Genomic DNA, 15670 nt, shown 5'->3' on the forward strand with positions numbered 1-15670 from the left:
TCTCTCTTTCTCCCTTTTTGTTGAACACCTCTTAAATGCAGATTATTTGAGGAAGGAGAGGAGTCAGGATGGAGGAGATGGAGGAGTGAGGATGACGATGGGGGGATGAGGAGGAGAGATGATGAGGAGGAGAGATGATGAGGAGGAGATGGAGGAGTGAGGATGGGGATGAGGAGGAGATGGCGGAGTGAGGATGGGGGATGAGGAGGAGAGGATGGGGATGAGGAGGAAAGAGGAAAGAGGATGACGATGGGGGATGAGGAGAAGATGGAGGAGTGAGGATGGGGGATGAGGAGGAGAGAAGATGAGGATGAGATTGAGGAGTGAGGATGGGGGAAGGAGAGAGGATGAGGGGGGGGGGGTGAGGATGGGGAAGGAGGGAGGAGGGAGGATGAGGGGGAAGGAGGTGGGAGGATGAGGGGAGGAGTGAGGATGGGGGGAGGAGTGTGGAATAGGCGGAGGAGGGGGAAGAGGAGGGAGGATGAGGGGGAAGGAGGAGGAGGGAGGAAGAGGGGGAGGATGAGGGGGAAGAAGGAGGAGGGAGGAAGAGGGGGAGGGAGAGAGGATGGGGGAGGAGTGAGGAATAGGCGGAGGAGGGGGGAAGAGGAGGGAGGATGAGGGGAAGGAGGAGGAGGGAGGAAGAGGGGGAGGGAGTGAGGAATAGGCGGAGGAGGGGGAAGAGGAGGGAGGAAGAGGGGGAAGGAGGAGGAGGGAGGAAGAGGGGGAGGCAGGTCAGTGTAAAAGGAGAGATGGTTCAGAGTGGAGACGGATAATATCTGAGGAGAACAGAGAGACAGATGTACAGTTTATTATTAGTAGTAGTAGTGGTAGTAGTTTGATGTACAGTATATTACTATTAGTATTAGTAGTTTTACAGTACTCACTAATGTATCACAACTCTAACTTCTGATATTGAATTTTAAAAAGTACAAGATGGAAAGATTGTCCCGATGTGGAGAAAACGATGACAGAAACACAGCTGACAAAAGGTCTTCACTCTGGATACAGTCCAGACCAAACACTCCCAGGGTTAGGGGTGTTACCAGACCAAACACACCCAGGGTTAGGGGGGTTACCAGACCAAACACACCCAGGGTTAGGGGGGTTACCAGACCAAACACACCCAGGGTTAGGTGGGTTACCAGACCAAACACACCCAGGGTTAGGGGGTTACCAGACCAAACACACCCAGGGTTACCAGACCAAACACACCCAGGGTTAGGGGGTTACCAGACCAAACACACCCAGGGTTAGGGGGTTACCAGGGTTAGGGGGTTACCAGACCAAACACACCCCAGGGTTAGGGGGTTACCAGACCAAACACCCCCAGGGTTAGGGGTTAGGGGGTTACCAGACCAAACACCCCCAGGGTTAGGGGGTTACCAGACCAAACACCCCCAGGGTTAGGGGGGTTACCAGACCAAACACCCCCAGGGTTAGGGGGGTTACCAAACCAAACACCCCCAGGGTTAGGGGCGTTACCAGACCAAACACACCCAGGGTTAGGTGGGTTACCAGACCAAACACCCCCAGGGTTAGGGGCGTTACCAGACCAAACACCCCCAGGGTTAGGGGCGTTACCAGACCAAACACCCCCAGGGTTAGGGGGGTTACCAGACCAAACACCCCCTGGGTTAGGGGCGTTACCAGACCAAACACCCCCAGGGTTAGTGGCGTTACCAGACCAAACACCCCCAGGGTTAGGGGCGTTACCAGACCGATATCACCCAGGGTTAGGGGCATTACCAAACCAAACACCCCCAGGGTTAGGGGGGTTACCAGCCCAAACACACCCAGGGTTAGGGGCGTTACCAGACCAAACACACCCAGGGTTAGGGGGGTTACCAGCCCAAACACTCCCAGGGTTAGGGGGGTTACCAGACCAAACACCCCCAGGGTTAGGGGGGTTGCCAAACCAAACACACCCAGGGTTAGGGGCGTTACCAGACCAAACACCCCCAGGGTTAGGGGGGTTACCAGACCGACAAGACCCAGGGTTAGGGACGTTACCAGACCGACAAGACCCAGGGTTAGGGGGGTTACCAGACCGACAAGACCCAGGGTTAGGAGGTTAACAGACCGATATCACCCAGGGTTAGGGGCGTTACCAGACCGATATCACCCAGGGTTAGGGGCCTTACCAGACCGATATCACCCTGGGTTAGGGGCCTTACCAGACCAAACACACCCAGGGTTAGGGGCCTTACCAGGCCGATATCACCCGGGGTTAGGGGCCTTACCAGACCAAACATCACTTAACAGAGAGCTATTCTAGAAGGAAAAAGAGGTGGTCAGTGTGGGACAGCCCTGGTTAAGGAGGGGTTCAAGTTAGGATCATTAAGACTGTAGGCGTCATTAACTAACACGCAGGAAGAAGTACATTTGATAAAACAATTCACGAATGGTACAGGTTAACATTTAAAAACAACTATAGACAGGACCTTTCTAAGGCTGTTCTAGATCCTATACAGTAAACAACAGTAATTCAAACAGATCATATATTATCAACAGTATTTCCCTTTAAAAAGCGAACCCTCCGCAATCAAAGGCATCGAAGTCGGAGTCTCCTCCCTCGAAGTCGAAGCTGTTGAATTGTGGGGGGTTGTCTACGTCCTGGCTACAATGGAAGGACCCACCCGACCCCCCTCCCATCTCTGAGAAGCTCCCCGCCCCTCCACCGTGGCCCAACGGGCCCAGATCCTGCAGGCCGGAGGCTCTGGAGGTCAGAGGGGACGAGGGAGAGCAGGACTGGAGGTAGCCCAGTGCGGAGGAGGCTGCTGCTCCTCCCATCAGCAGACACACCGCCCTCACCGCCCGCGCGTCGCTGCTGTTACCGTGGCGAAGACAGTCTGACGTGCGGTGGGGCGGAGCTACTGATGCCACGCTACGCACGGACCGCACTGACTGTCTGTGGCCACCCCCTAGACACACACACACACACGACACACACACACACACACACACACACACACACACACACACACACACACACACACACACACACACACACACACACACACACACAGAAAACAAATAAACACAAGATACAGTACAGTACAGTATACCAATGTGACTGACCCAGACTGTTGTCACTCTGTTAATGTCCTGACTGTTGTCTCTCTGTTAATGTCCTGACTGACCCAGACTGTTGTCTCTCTGTTGATGTCCTGACTTGCCCAGGCTGTTGTCTCTGAAGGACCCGGCCCGGGAGGCTGAGGGCGTGGTGGTGGGGGTGGCGGTCGGGGTGCCAGTCGGGGTGGCGGTGGGGGTCGAGGTGCTCACTGTCGCCCGTGGCGAGGCAGTGTCCCTGTCGGTGGGAGTGTCAGGTTGGGGGTCTCTGTCTGTGATGTGGGCGGTGAGGCTCGGGGTCAGACTCTGCTGTCTCTGCAGGACGAGTGTTGACATCACACCCTGGAGGAAACAGGAAGTCAACTACCGTCAGATAACTAACCCTGGACAGAATATAAATAACAACTGTTTTTTAAGGGTACTTATAAGGACTACATTACCCATACATACTGCATTCATAAGCCGTACGTTAGCATTTTCAATCATTCTAAATTCTACTCGCGGGGGATGTTATACGAGCTAGCAACAGTGAGGTACTTACCTCTCTCACTTTCCTGATCAACTTCAGCCAGAGACTGTGGAAGACACACAAACTGTCTGTTAAGGTAATGTTTACAGATCAGACCTTTAGTCTAGACTGAAACCCGGATAAGATCAAAACAGACAACTTTTGTTAGATTAGACACGGCAGCAGCCATAATCATCTGGACATACAGTGCCTTGCAAAGGTATTCACTCCCCCCTTGGTGTTTTTCCTATTTTGTTGCATTACAACCTGTAATTTAAATAGATTTTTATTTGGATTTCATGTAATTGACATACACAAAATAGTCCAAATTGGTGAAGTGAAATAAAAAAAAAAAAAACGTATTTTAAAAAAATTTAAAATATTTAAAAAAGGAAAACTGGTGTGTATGTATTCACCCCTTTGATATGAAGCCCCTAAATACGATCTGGTGCAACCAATTACCTTCAGAAGTCACATAATTAGTTTTTAAAAAGTCCATCTGTGTGCAATCTAAGTGTCACATGATCTGTCACATGATCTCAGTATGTATACACCTGTTCTGAAAGGCCCCAGAGTCTGCAACACCACTAAGCAATGGCCACTACCAAGCAAGCGGCACAATGAAGACCAAGGAGCTCTCCAAACAGGTCAGGGACAAAGTTTTGGAGAAGTACAGATCAGGGTTGGGTTATAAAAATATCAGAATCTTTGAACATCCCACAGAGCACCATTAAATACATTATTAAAAAATGGAAAGAATATGGCACCACAACAAACCTGCCAAGAGAGGGCCGGCCACCAAACATCATGGACCAGGCAGGGAGGGCATTAATCAGAGAGGCAACAAAGAGACCAAAGATAACCCTGAAGGAGCTGCAAAGCTCCACAGCGGAGATTGGAGTATCTGTCCATAGGACCACTTGAAGCCGTACACTCCACAGAGCTGGGCTTTATGGAAGAGTGGCCAGAGAAAAAGTCATTGCTTAAAGAAAACAAATAAGCAGACAAAAGGCATGTGGGAGACTCCCCAAACATATGGAAGAAGGTACTCTGGTCAGATGAGACAAAAATTTAGCTTTTTGGCCATCAAGGAAAACGCTGTGTCTGGCGCAAACCCAATACCTCTCATCACCCCGAGAATATCATCCCCACAGTGAAACATGGTGGTGGCAGCATCATGCTGTGGGGATGTTTTTCATGGGCAGGGAAACTGGTCAGAATTGAAGGAATGATGAATGGCGCTAAATACTGGGAAATTCTTGAGGGAAACCTGTCTCAGTCTTCCAGAGATTTGAGACTGGGACGGAGGTTCACCTTCCAGCAGGACAATGACCCTAAGCATACTACTAAAGCAACACTCGAGTAATTTAAGGGAAAACATTGAAATGTCTTGGATTGGCCTTGTCAAAGCCCAGACCTCAAACCAATTGAGAATCTGTGGTATGACTTAAAGATTGCTGTGTCTTGAAGAATCGGCAAAAAATCCCAGTGGCTAGATGTGCCAAACTTATAGAGACAAACCCCAAGAGATTTGCAGCTGTAATTGCTGCAGAAGGTGGCTCTACAATGTATTGACTTTTGGGGGGGTGAATAGTTATGCACGCTCAAGTTTTCTTTGTTTCACAATAAAACATATTTTGCATCTTCAAGGTGGTAGGCATGTTGTGTAATTCAAATGATACAAACCCTCCAAAGAGCTATTTTACTTCCAGGTTGTAAGGCAACAAAACAGGAAAAATGCCAAGGGGGAGTGAAGATTTCCGCAAGCCACTGTAAATCTGATAACATGTGAAGAACTGGAGCAGTTGAGTAAAGAGGATCGAACCCCACAGACCAACCCTTGATCCCTACAACCCATTCAGTTCAATCTCCACTCAGCATCCATCCTCACTGTGTTCCAGGAAGCTAGCTACTGTAGGCCCTTTCTGTAGATCTGACTACTATCTACATGGGGTGTCAGAAGGGATGGAAATTAAGCCTGCTTGTACCTTTTCAGACTGGGCTAGTTGAAAATGTGCCAAATTAGCCTGAGATGCAGGTGCAATTTAGTCTTTTCCATCAATCGCAGATTTTGGAACGTCTTTTAGGAATTGCGGTCTACTACCCCGCTGGCCAATGCCCAAAATCCTGAAATTCCATGCCTGGTTGTAAAACTGATCTGCAGTGCTCAGGGCTGTCAGTGAGTAGTAACAGGAATTAGCTACTACAACTACTACTACTACTACTACAGAACAATAACAACAGCAACTACTATTACTACAACTACATAACTACTACTGACTACTACTACTACTACAACTACATAACTACTACTGACTACTACTACTATTACAACTACATAACTACTACTGACTACTACTACTACTACTACTACAGAACAATAACAACTACTACTACTACTACACTACTATGACTACTACTACTACAGTACAACAACAACTACAACTAGACTACTACTACACTACTACGACTACTACTACTACAGAACAATAACAACTACTACTACTACTACACTACTATGACTACTACTACTACAGTACAACAACAACTACAACTAGACTACTACTACACTACTACTACCTCTACTACATTACTACTACTAGCCTATGTGTCTATGTACACTGATGACTCAACATTATACACATCAGCTACCACAGCAAGTGAAATCACGGCAACACTTAACAAAGAGCTGGAGTCAGTTCAGTTGGGTGGCAAGTAATAACCGTGTCCTAAATAAATAAAAAAATGTATTTTTTAAATCATTCGCTGAACCCTAAACCTCATCTAAATCTTGTAATGAATAATAATAATAATAATAATAATAATAATAATAATAATGATAATAATAATAATAATAATAATAATAATAATAATAATAATAATAATAATATTAATAATAATAATAATAATAATAATAATAATAATAATAATAATAATAGTAATAATATTAATGATAATAATAATAATAATAACAATAATAATAATAATATTAATAATAATAATAATAATAATAATAATAATAATAATAATAGTAATGATAAATATAATAATAATAACAATAATAATAATAATAATAATAATATTAATAATAATAATAATAATAATAATAATAATAATAATAATAGTAATAATATTAATGATAATAATAATGATAATGATAATGTGGCAACTGAGTAAATTGAGGAGACTAAACTTGTCACGGCTGTTGTAAGGAGGAGACCAAGGCGCAGCGTGGTATGCGTACATTCTTCTTTATTATAAGGACGAACACTGAACAAACGAACAAACGAACAAAATAACAAAACGAACCGTGAAGCTAATATGAGTAGTGCAGACAGGCAACTAAACATAGAACAAGAACCCACGAACACCAAAAGGAAAATGGCTAACTAAATATGATCCCCAATCAGATACAACGATACACAGCTGCCTCTGATTGGGAACCATATCAGGCCACCATAGACATGCAAATACCTAGACCTACAAAAACCAATGACTAGAAACTAGACAATGTAAAACTAACGTACCAACCCTAGTCACACCCTGACCTAACCAAAATATAAAGGAAACAGAGATATCTCAGGTCAGGGCGTGACAGTACCCCCAAAAAAAAAGGTGCGGACTCTCGGCCGCAAACCTGAACCTATAGGGGAGGGTCCGGGTGGGCATCTACCCTCTGTGGCAGCTCCGGTTCTGGCCCCCCCTCTTTACGCTGATCCCTCCGCCTTTGTAGACCCAGACCGTGGATCATCGCCGGATGCCCCGGACTGGAGACCCCGGACTGGGGACCTTCGCTGGAGACCCCGGACTGGGGACCTTCGCTGGAGGCTCCGGACTGGGGACCTTCGCTGGAGGCTCCGGACTGGGGACCTTCGCTGGAGACCCCGGACTGGGGACCTTCGCTGGATTGTAGCCCGTTGTAGGAGGTTCTGAACTGTGGAAGCGCACTGGAGGTCTGATGCGTGGTGCCGGAACTGGTGGTACCGGGCTGAGGACACACACCTCAGGGCGAGTGCGGGGAAGAGGCACAGCCCGTACTGGACTGTGGAAACGCACTTGAGATCTGAAGCGTAGAGCTGGCACAATGCGTCCTGGCAGGATGCTCATTTGAGCCCTGCAAGTGCGGAGAGCTAGTACAGGACGCACTGGGCTGTGCAGACGCACCGGAGACACAGTACGCAGAGCCGGCGCAGGATATCCTGGTCCAAGGAGGTATACTGGAGACCAGGAGCGCTGAGCCGGCACCATCCGTCCTGGCTGGACGCCCATTCTAGTCCGGCAAATGCGAGGAGCTGGAATAGAGCGCACCGGGCTATGAATGGAACGGGAGACACCACGTGCATCTCTGCATAACACTGTGCTTGACCAGTTACACGCTCCCCACGGTAAGCACGAGGAGTTGGCTCAGATCTCCAACCTGACTCAGCCAAACTCCTCGTGTGCCACCCCCTGGGGCTGCCTCTCGTGCTTGCCTCGTTTGTATTTCTCCTCATAATATCGCCGTTCCGCTTTCGCTGCCTCTATTTCTTCCATCGGAACTATATACTCCCCTGCCTGCGTCCAGGGCCCTGCTCCATCCAGGATCTCTTCCCATGTCCATTCCTCCTGAACAAGCCCTGCCACATCCGACGAGCATCAGAGCCGGTGTAGTCATATTCGATCTTAGTCCTGTATTGAAGCTTTGCCTGTTTGATGGTTCGTCAGAGGGCATAGCGGGATTTCTTATAAGCCTGTGTTAGAGTCCCGCTCCTTGAAAGCGGCAGCTCTAGCCTTTAGTTCAGTGCGGATGCTGCCTGTAATCCATGGCTTCTGGTTGGGATATGTACGTACGGTCATCGATGCACTTATTGATGAAGCCAATGACAGATGTGGTGTTCTCCTCAATACCATTGGAGGAATCCCAGAACATATTCCAGTCTGTGCAAAACAGTCCTGTAGTTTAGCATCTGCTTCATCTGACCACTTTCTTATTGATCGAGTCACTGGTGCTTCCTGCTTGAATTTTTGCTTGTAGGCAGGAATCAGGTGGATGGAATTATGGTCAGATTTGCCAAATGGATTTGTTTGCGTCTCTGTGTGTGGAGTATAGGTGATTCAGAGTATCATTGATGCAATGGTCGCTACACTGGAGAGAGGTCTGTCCGAGATATAGAGCTGCTCTGCATTCTTAATATCATGATCAACTAAACAAGTACCCATGGCCTTTTATCACACCTAGACTACTGACCAGTTATATGGTTAAGTGCCACAAAGAAGAACATAGACAAATTGTAGTTGGCCCTGAACAGAGCAGGCCCATAAATGTACACAGAGGGACAATATCAATAACCTGCATGGTAATCTCTCCTGGCTCAAAGTAAAGATTTACTGCATCACAACCAGTCTTAATGACAGGTTTTGACATGTTGAAAGCATCTAACACAGCTAACACAGCTCATAAACCCATACATACCCCACAAGACATGCCACCAGGGGTCTTTTCACAGTTTCTTAATTAAGTCCAGAACAGACTCTGGTGAAACATGCAGTACTATATAGAGCCATTACCAGGGCTGTTGTGGACAGACTGTCATGAGTCATGACCGCAGTACGTGACCATTGAGTCATGTTAATCTCCTCTTATGCACTCCGGACATACTTTGGTAGTACCCAAACGGGCTAACTACCATCAGGTCCTAATGGCCTGGTACTCAGGGCTCTAACTACCATCAGGCCCTAATGGCCTGGTACTCAGGGCTCTAACGACCATCAGGTCCTAATGGCCTGGTACTCAGGGCTCTAAATACCATCAGGTCACTAATGGCCTGGTACTCAGGGCCCTAATGGCCTGGTACACAGGGCTCTAACTACCATCATGTCCTAAAGGCCTGGTACTCAGGGCTCTAACTACCATCAGGTCCTAATGACCTGGTACTCAGGGCTCTAACTACCATCAGGTCCTAATGGCCTGGTACTCAGGGCTCTAAATACCATCAGGTCCTAATGACCTGGTACTCAGGGCTCTAACTACCATCAGGTCCTAATGGCCTGGTACTCAGGGCTCTAACTACCATCAGGCCCTAATGGCCTGGTACTCAGGGCTCTAACGACCATCAGGTCCTAATGGCCTGGTACTCAGGGCTCTAAATACCATCAGGTCACTAATGGCCTGGTACTCAGGGCCCTAATGGCCTGGTACACAGGGCTCTAACTACCATCATGTCCTAATGGCCTGGTACTCAGGGCTCTAACTACCATCAGGTCCTAATGACCTGGTACTCAGGGCTCTAACTACCATCAGGTCCTAATGGCCTGGTACTCAGGTCTCTGCTGTCCCTCCATCAGGTCCTAATGGCCTGGTACTCAGGTCTCTGCTGTCCCTCCATCAGGTCCTAATGGCCTGGTACTCAGGGCTCTAACTACCATCAGGTCCTAATGGCCTGGTACTCAGGGCTCTAACTACCATCGGGTCCTAATGGCCTGGTACTCAGGGCTCTGCTGTCCCTCCATCAGGTCCTAATGGCCTGGTACTCAGGTCTCTGCTGTCCCTCCATCAGGTCCTAATGACCTGGTACTCAGGGCTCTAACTACCATCAGGTCCTAATGGCCTGGTACTCAGGGCTCTAACTACCATCGGGTCCTAATGGCCTGGTACTCAGGGCTCTGCTGTCCCTCCATCAGGTCCTAATGGCCTGGTACTCAGGGCTCTAACTACCATCGGGTCCTAATGGCCTGGTACTCAGGGCTCTGCTGTCCCTCCATCAGGTCCTAATGGCCTGGTACTCAGGGCTCTGCTGTCCCTCCATCAGGTCCTAATGACCTGGTACTCAGGACTCTAACTACCATCGGGTCCTAATGGCCTGGTACTCAGGGCTCTAACTACCATCGGGTCCTAATGGCCTGGTACTCAGGGCTCTAACTACCATCGGGTCCTAATGGCCTGGTACTCAGGGCTCTAACTACCATCGGGTCCTAATGGCCTGGTACTCAGGGCTCTAAATACCATCAGGTCCTAATGACCTGGTACTCAGGGCTCTAACTACCATCAGGTCCTAATGGCCTGGTACTCAGGGCTCTAAATACCATCAGGTCCTAATGGCCTGGTACTCAGGGCTCTGCTGTCCCTCCATCAGGTCCTAATGACCTGGTACTCAGGGCTCTAACTACCATCGGGTCCTAATGGCCTGGTACTCAGGGCTCTAACTACCATCGGGTCCTAATGGCCTGGTACTCAGGGCTCTAACTACCATCGGGTCCTAATGGCCTGGTACTCAGGGCTCTAACTACCATCGGGTCCTAATGGCCTGGTACTCAGGGCTCTAAATACCATCAGGTCCTAATGACCTGGTACTCAGGGCTCTAACTACCATCGGGTCCTAATGGCCTGGTACTCAGGGCTCTAACTACCATCGGGTCCTAATGGCCTGGTACTCAGGGCTCTAACTACCATCGGGTCCTAATGGCCTGGTACTCAGGGCTCTAACTACCATCGGGTCCTAATGGCCTGGTACTCAGGGCTCTAACTACCATCAGGTCCTAATGGCCTGGTACTCAGGGCTCTAAATACCATCAGGTCCTAATGGCCTGGTACTCAGGGCTCTGCTGTCCCTCCATCAGGTCCTAATGACCTGGTACTCAGGGCTCTAACTACCATCGGGTCCTAATGGCCTGGTACTCAGGGCTCTAACTACCATCGGGTCCTAATGGCCTGGTACTCAGGGCTCTAACTACCATCGGGTCCTAATGGCCTGGTACTCAGGGCTCTAAATACCATCAGGTCCTAATGGCCTGGTACTCAGGGCTCTAACTACCATCGGGTCCTAATGGCCTGGTACTCAGGGCTCTAACTACCATCGGGTCCTAATGGCCTGGTACTCAGGGCTCTAACTACCATCGGGTCCTAATGGCCTGGTACTCAGGGCTCTGCTGTCCCTCCATCAGGTCCTAATGGCCTGGTACTCAGGTCTCTGCTGTCCCTCCATCAGGTCCTAATGACCTGGTACTCAGGGCTCTAACTACCATCAGGTCCTAATGGCCTGGTACTCAGGGCTCTAACTACCATCGGGTCCTAATGGCCTGGTACTCAGGGCTCTGCTGTCCCTCCATCAGGTCCTAATGGCCTGGTACTCAGGGCTCTAACTACCATCGGGTCCTAATGGCCTGGTACTCAGGGCTCTGCTGTCCCTCCATCAGGTCCTAATGGCCTGGTACTCAGGGCTCTGCTGTCCCTCCATCAGGTCCTAATGACCTGGTACTCAGGACTCTAACTACCATCGGGTCCTAATGGCCTGGTACTCAGGGCTCTAACTACCATCGGGTCCTAATGGCCTGGTACTCAGGGCTCTAACTACCATCGGGTCCTAATGGCCTGGTACTCAGGGCTCTAACTACCATCGGGTCCTAATGGCCTGGTACTCAGGGCTCTAAATACCATCAGGTCCTAATGACCTGGTACTCAGGGCTCTAACTACCATCAGGTCCTAATGGCCTGGTACTCAGGGCTCTAAATACCATCAGGTCCTAATGGCCTGGTACTCAGGTCTCTGCTGTCCCTCCATCAGGTCCTAATGACCTGGTACTCAGGGCTCTAACTACCATCGGGTCCTAATGGCCTGGTACTCAGGGCTCTAACTACCATCGGGTCCTAATGGCCTGGTACTCAGGGCTCTAACTACCATCGGGTCCTAATGGCCTGGTACTCAGGGCTCTAAATACCATCAGGTCCTAATGACCTGGTACTCAGGGCTCTAACTACCATCGGGTCCTAATGGCCTGGTACTCAGGGCTCTAACTACCATCGGGTCCTAATGGCCTGGTACTCAGGGCTCTAACTACCATCGGGTCCTAATGGCCTGGTACTCAGGGCTCTAACTACCATCGGGTCCTAATGGCCTGGTACTCAGGGCTCTAACTACCATCGGGTCCTAATGGCCTGGTACTCAGGGCTCTAACTACCATCGGGTCCTAATGGCCTGGTACTCAGGGCTCCATGGTCCTGGCCTCCCTCCATCAGGTCCTAATGGCCTGGTACTCAGGGCTCTAACTACCATCGGGTCCTAATGGCCTGGTACTCAGGGCTCTAACTACCATCGGGTCCTAATGGCCTGGTACTCAGGGCTCTGCTGTCCCTCCATCAGGTCCTAATGGCCTGGTACTCAGGGCTCTAACTACCACCAGGTCCTAATGGCCTGGTACTCAGGGCTCTAACTACCATCGGGTCCTAATGGCCTGGTACTCAGGGCTCTAACTACCATCGGGTCCTAATGGCCTGGTACTCAGGGCTCTGCTGTCCCTCCATCAGGTCCTAATGGCCTGGTACTCAGGGCTCTAACTACCATCAGGTCCTAATGGCCTGGTACTCAGGGCTCTGCTGTCCCTCCATCAGGTCCTAATGGCCTGGTACTCAGGGCTCTAACTACCATCAGGTCCTAATGGCCTGGTACTCAGGGCTCTGCTGTCCCTCTAACCACTCTGACATCAATACAAACAAGATGAAAAACACCATTAAAACAGTGTCATTCTTTTAAAAACAAATTATATTGAAAATCACAGCATCAAAACAGTATTGTGCTTTTTAAAACTCACCTCACTGTGAATTGATCAATTTGAAGAAAGAAAGTTCAACAACAGGTTGAAACTGAGTGGGAAACATGGTCGTTGTTTGGATGACAGCGCTTTCTAAGGTGATGATTCATTAATGATTAATGATCTCAGCCTATAGAATAACAGTGTGGATCCCAGCCTATAGAATAACAGTGTGGATCCCAGCCTATAGAATAACAGTGTGGATCCCAGCCTATAGAATAACAGTGTGGATCCCAGCCTATAGAATAACAGTGTGGATCCCAGCCTATAGAATAACAGTGTGGATCCCAGCCTATAGAATAACAGTGTGGATCCCAGCCTATAGAATAACAAACTGAGTGGGAAACATGGTCGATGTTTGGATGACAGCGCTTTCTAAGGTGATGATTCATTCAAAACACATGCATAATCATATTAGAGCTCATGCATATTCATAGGCCAAGCCCCCCCCCCCCCCCAAAAAAAAAAAACATGAATTAAAGTTTTCCTACAATTTTGTATTTGATTTTGATTAGCCTAGTAATAGGGATTTAAAAAATATATGTTTTTTATAACTTATTGGCCGACACATTACCTTCAGCGACAGAATATCTCACCACTCTGTTTCCGTCTCCTCCTCTCTCATTCATTCCATTCTCCAGCACACAGAGAGAGAGGCACTTTAAGGAAATATGTCTAGTTGTAAAAACATGTTCCTGAACAGATTTCATTTGGTTTCCCTAAATGGAGCACTGGGCAGCTGCAGGAACAGGGTAGGAGAGCCCATGGTATACAGAGTACTGGAACAGGGTAGGAGAGCCCATGGTATACAGAGTACTGGAACAGGGTTGGAGAGCCCATGGTATACAGAGTACTGGAACAGGGTAGGAGAGCCCATGGTATACAGAGTACTGGAACAGGGTAGGAGAGCCCATGGTATACAGAGTACTGGAACAGGGTAGGAGAGCCCATGGTATACAGAGTACTGGGTAGCAGGAACAGGGTTGGAGAGCCCATGGTATACAGAGTACTGGGTAGCAGGAACAGGGTTGGAGAGCCCATGGTATACAGAGTACTGGGTAGCAGGAACAGGATTAGAGAGCCCATGGTATACAGAGTACTGGGTAGCTGCAGGAACAGGGTAGGAGAGCCCATGGCATACAGACTACTGGGTAGCAGGAACAGGGCTGGAGAGACCATGGTATACAGAGTACTGGAACAGGGTAGGAGAGCCCATGGTATACAGAGTACTGGAACAGGGTTGGAGAGCCCATGGTATACAGAGTACTGGAATAGGGTAGGAGAGCCCATGGTATACAGAGTACTGGAACAGGGTAGGAGAGCCCATGGTATACAGAGTACTGGAACAGGGTAGGAGAGCCCATGGTATACAGAGTACTGGAACAGGGTAGGAGAGCCCATGGTATACAGAGTACTGGAACAGGGTAGGAGAGACCATGGTATACAGAGTACTGGGTAGCAGGAACAGGGTTGGAGAGCCCATGGTATACAGAGTACTGGGTAGCAGGAACAGGGTTAGAGAGCCCATGGTATACAGAGTACTGGGTAGCTGCAGGAACAGGGTAGGAGAGCCCATGGCATACAGAGTACTGGGTAGCAGGAACAGGGTTGGAGAGCCCATGGCATACAGAGTACTGGGTAGCAGGAACAGGGCTGGAGAGACCATGGTATACAGAGTACTGGAACAGGGTAGGAGAGCCCATGGTATATAGAGTACTGGAACAGGGTAGGAGAGCCCATGGTATACAGAGTACTGGAACAGGGTAGGAGATCCCATGGTATACAGAGTACTGGAACAGGGTAGGAGAGCCCATGGTATACAGAGTACTGGGTAGCAGGAACAGGGTTGGAGAGCCCATGGTATACAGAGTACTGGGTAGCAGGAACAGGGTTGGAGAGCCCATGGTATACAGAGTACTGGGTAGCAGGAACAGGGTTAGAGAGCCCATGGTATACAGAGTACTGGGTAGCTGCAGGAACAGGGTAGGAGAGCCCATGGCATACAGACTACTGGGTAGCAGGAACAGGGTTGGAGAGCCCATGGCATACAGAGTACTGGGTAGCAGGAACAGGGCTGCAGAGACCATGGTATACAGAGTACTGGGCAGCTGCAGGAACAGGGTAGGAGAGCCCATGGCATACAGAGTACTGGGTAGCAGGAACAGGGTTGGAGAGCCCATGGCATACAGAGTACTGGGTAGCAGGAACAGGGCTGGAGAGACCATGGTATACAGAGTACTGGGTAGCAGGAACAGGGTTGGAGAGCCCATGGTATACAGAGTACTGGAACAGGGTAGGAGAGCCCATGCTATAAAGAGTACTGGAACAGGGTAGGAGAGCCCATGGTATACAGAGTACTGGGTAGCAGGAACAGGGTTGGAGAGCCCATGGTATACAGAGTACTGGGTAGCAGGAACAGGGTTGGAGAGCCCATGGTATACAGAGTACTGGGTAGCAGGAACAGGGTTAGAGAGCCCATGGTATACAGAGTACTGGGTAGCTGCAGGAACAGGGTAGGAGAGCCCATGG

The 15670-nt window shown here is 49.1% G+C and overlaps 1 protein-coding gene across 1 annotated transcript in view; it reads right to left on the minus strand.

Moving 5' to 3' along the window:
• Window positions 1-2227: 2227 nt before the first annotated feature.
• Window positions 2228-15670, minus strand: part of LOC115127313 (uncharacterized) — a 52352-nt gene continuing 38909 nt past the window's right edge. The window contains exons 3-7 of the mRNA XM_065027240.1: window positions 7616-7847; window positions 7414-7565; window positions 3611-3644; window positions 3141-3411; window positions 2228-2921 (exon numbers count right to left, since the gene is read on the minus strand). Of these exons, the coding sequence (XP_064883312.1) occupies window positions 2521-2921; window positions 3141-3411; window positions 3611-3644; window positions 7414-7565; window positions 7616-7847 (1090 nt within the window). The 3' untranslated portion in view covers window positions 2228-2520. The remainder of the gene's footprint in view (window positions 2922-3140; window positions 3412-3610; window positions 3645-7413; window positions 7566-7615; window positions 7848-15670) is intronic.

The sequence above is a fragment of the Oncorhynchus nerka genome, linkage group LG14, assembly GCF_034236695.1.
Source record: "Oncorhynchus nerka isolate Pitt River linkage group LG14, Oner_Uvic_2.0, whole genome shotgun sequence".
NCBI classification, from domain to species: domain Eukaryota; kingdom Metazoa; phylum Chordata; class Actinopteri; order Salmoniformes; family Salmonidae; genus Oncorhynchus; species Oncorhynchus nerka.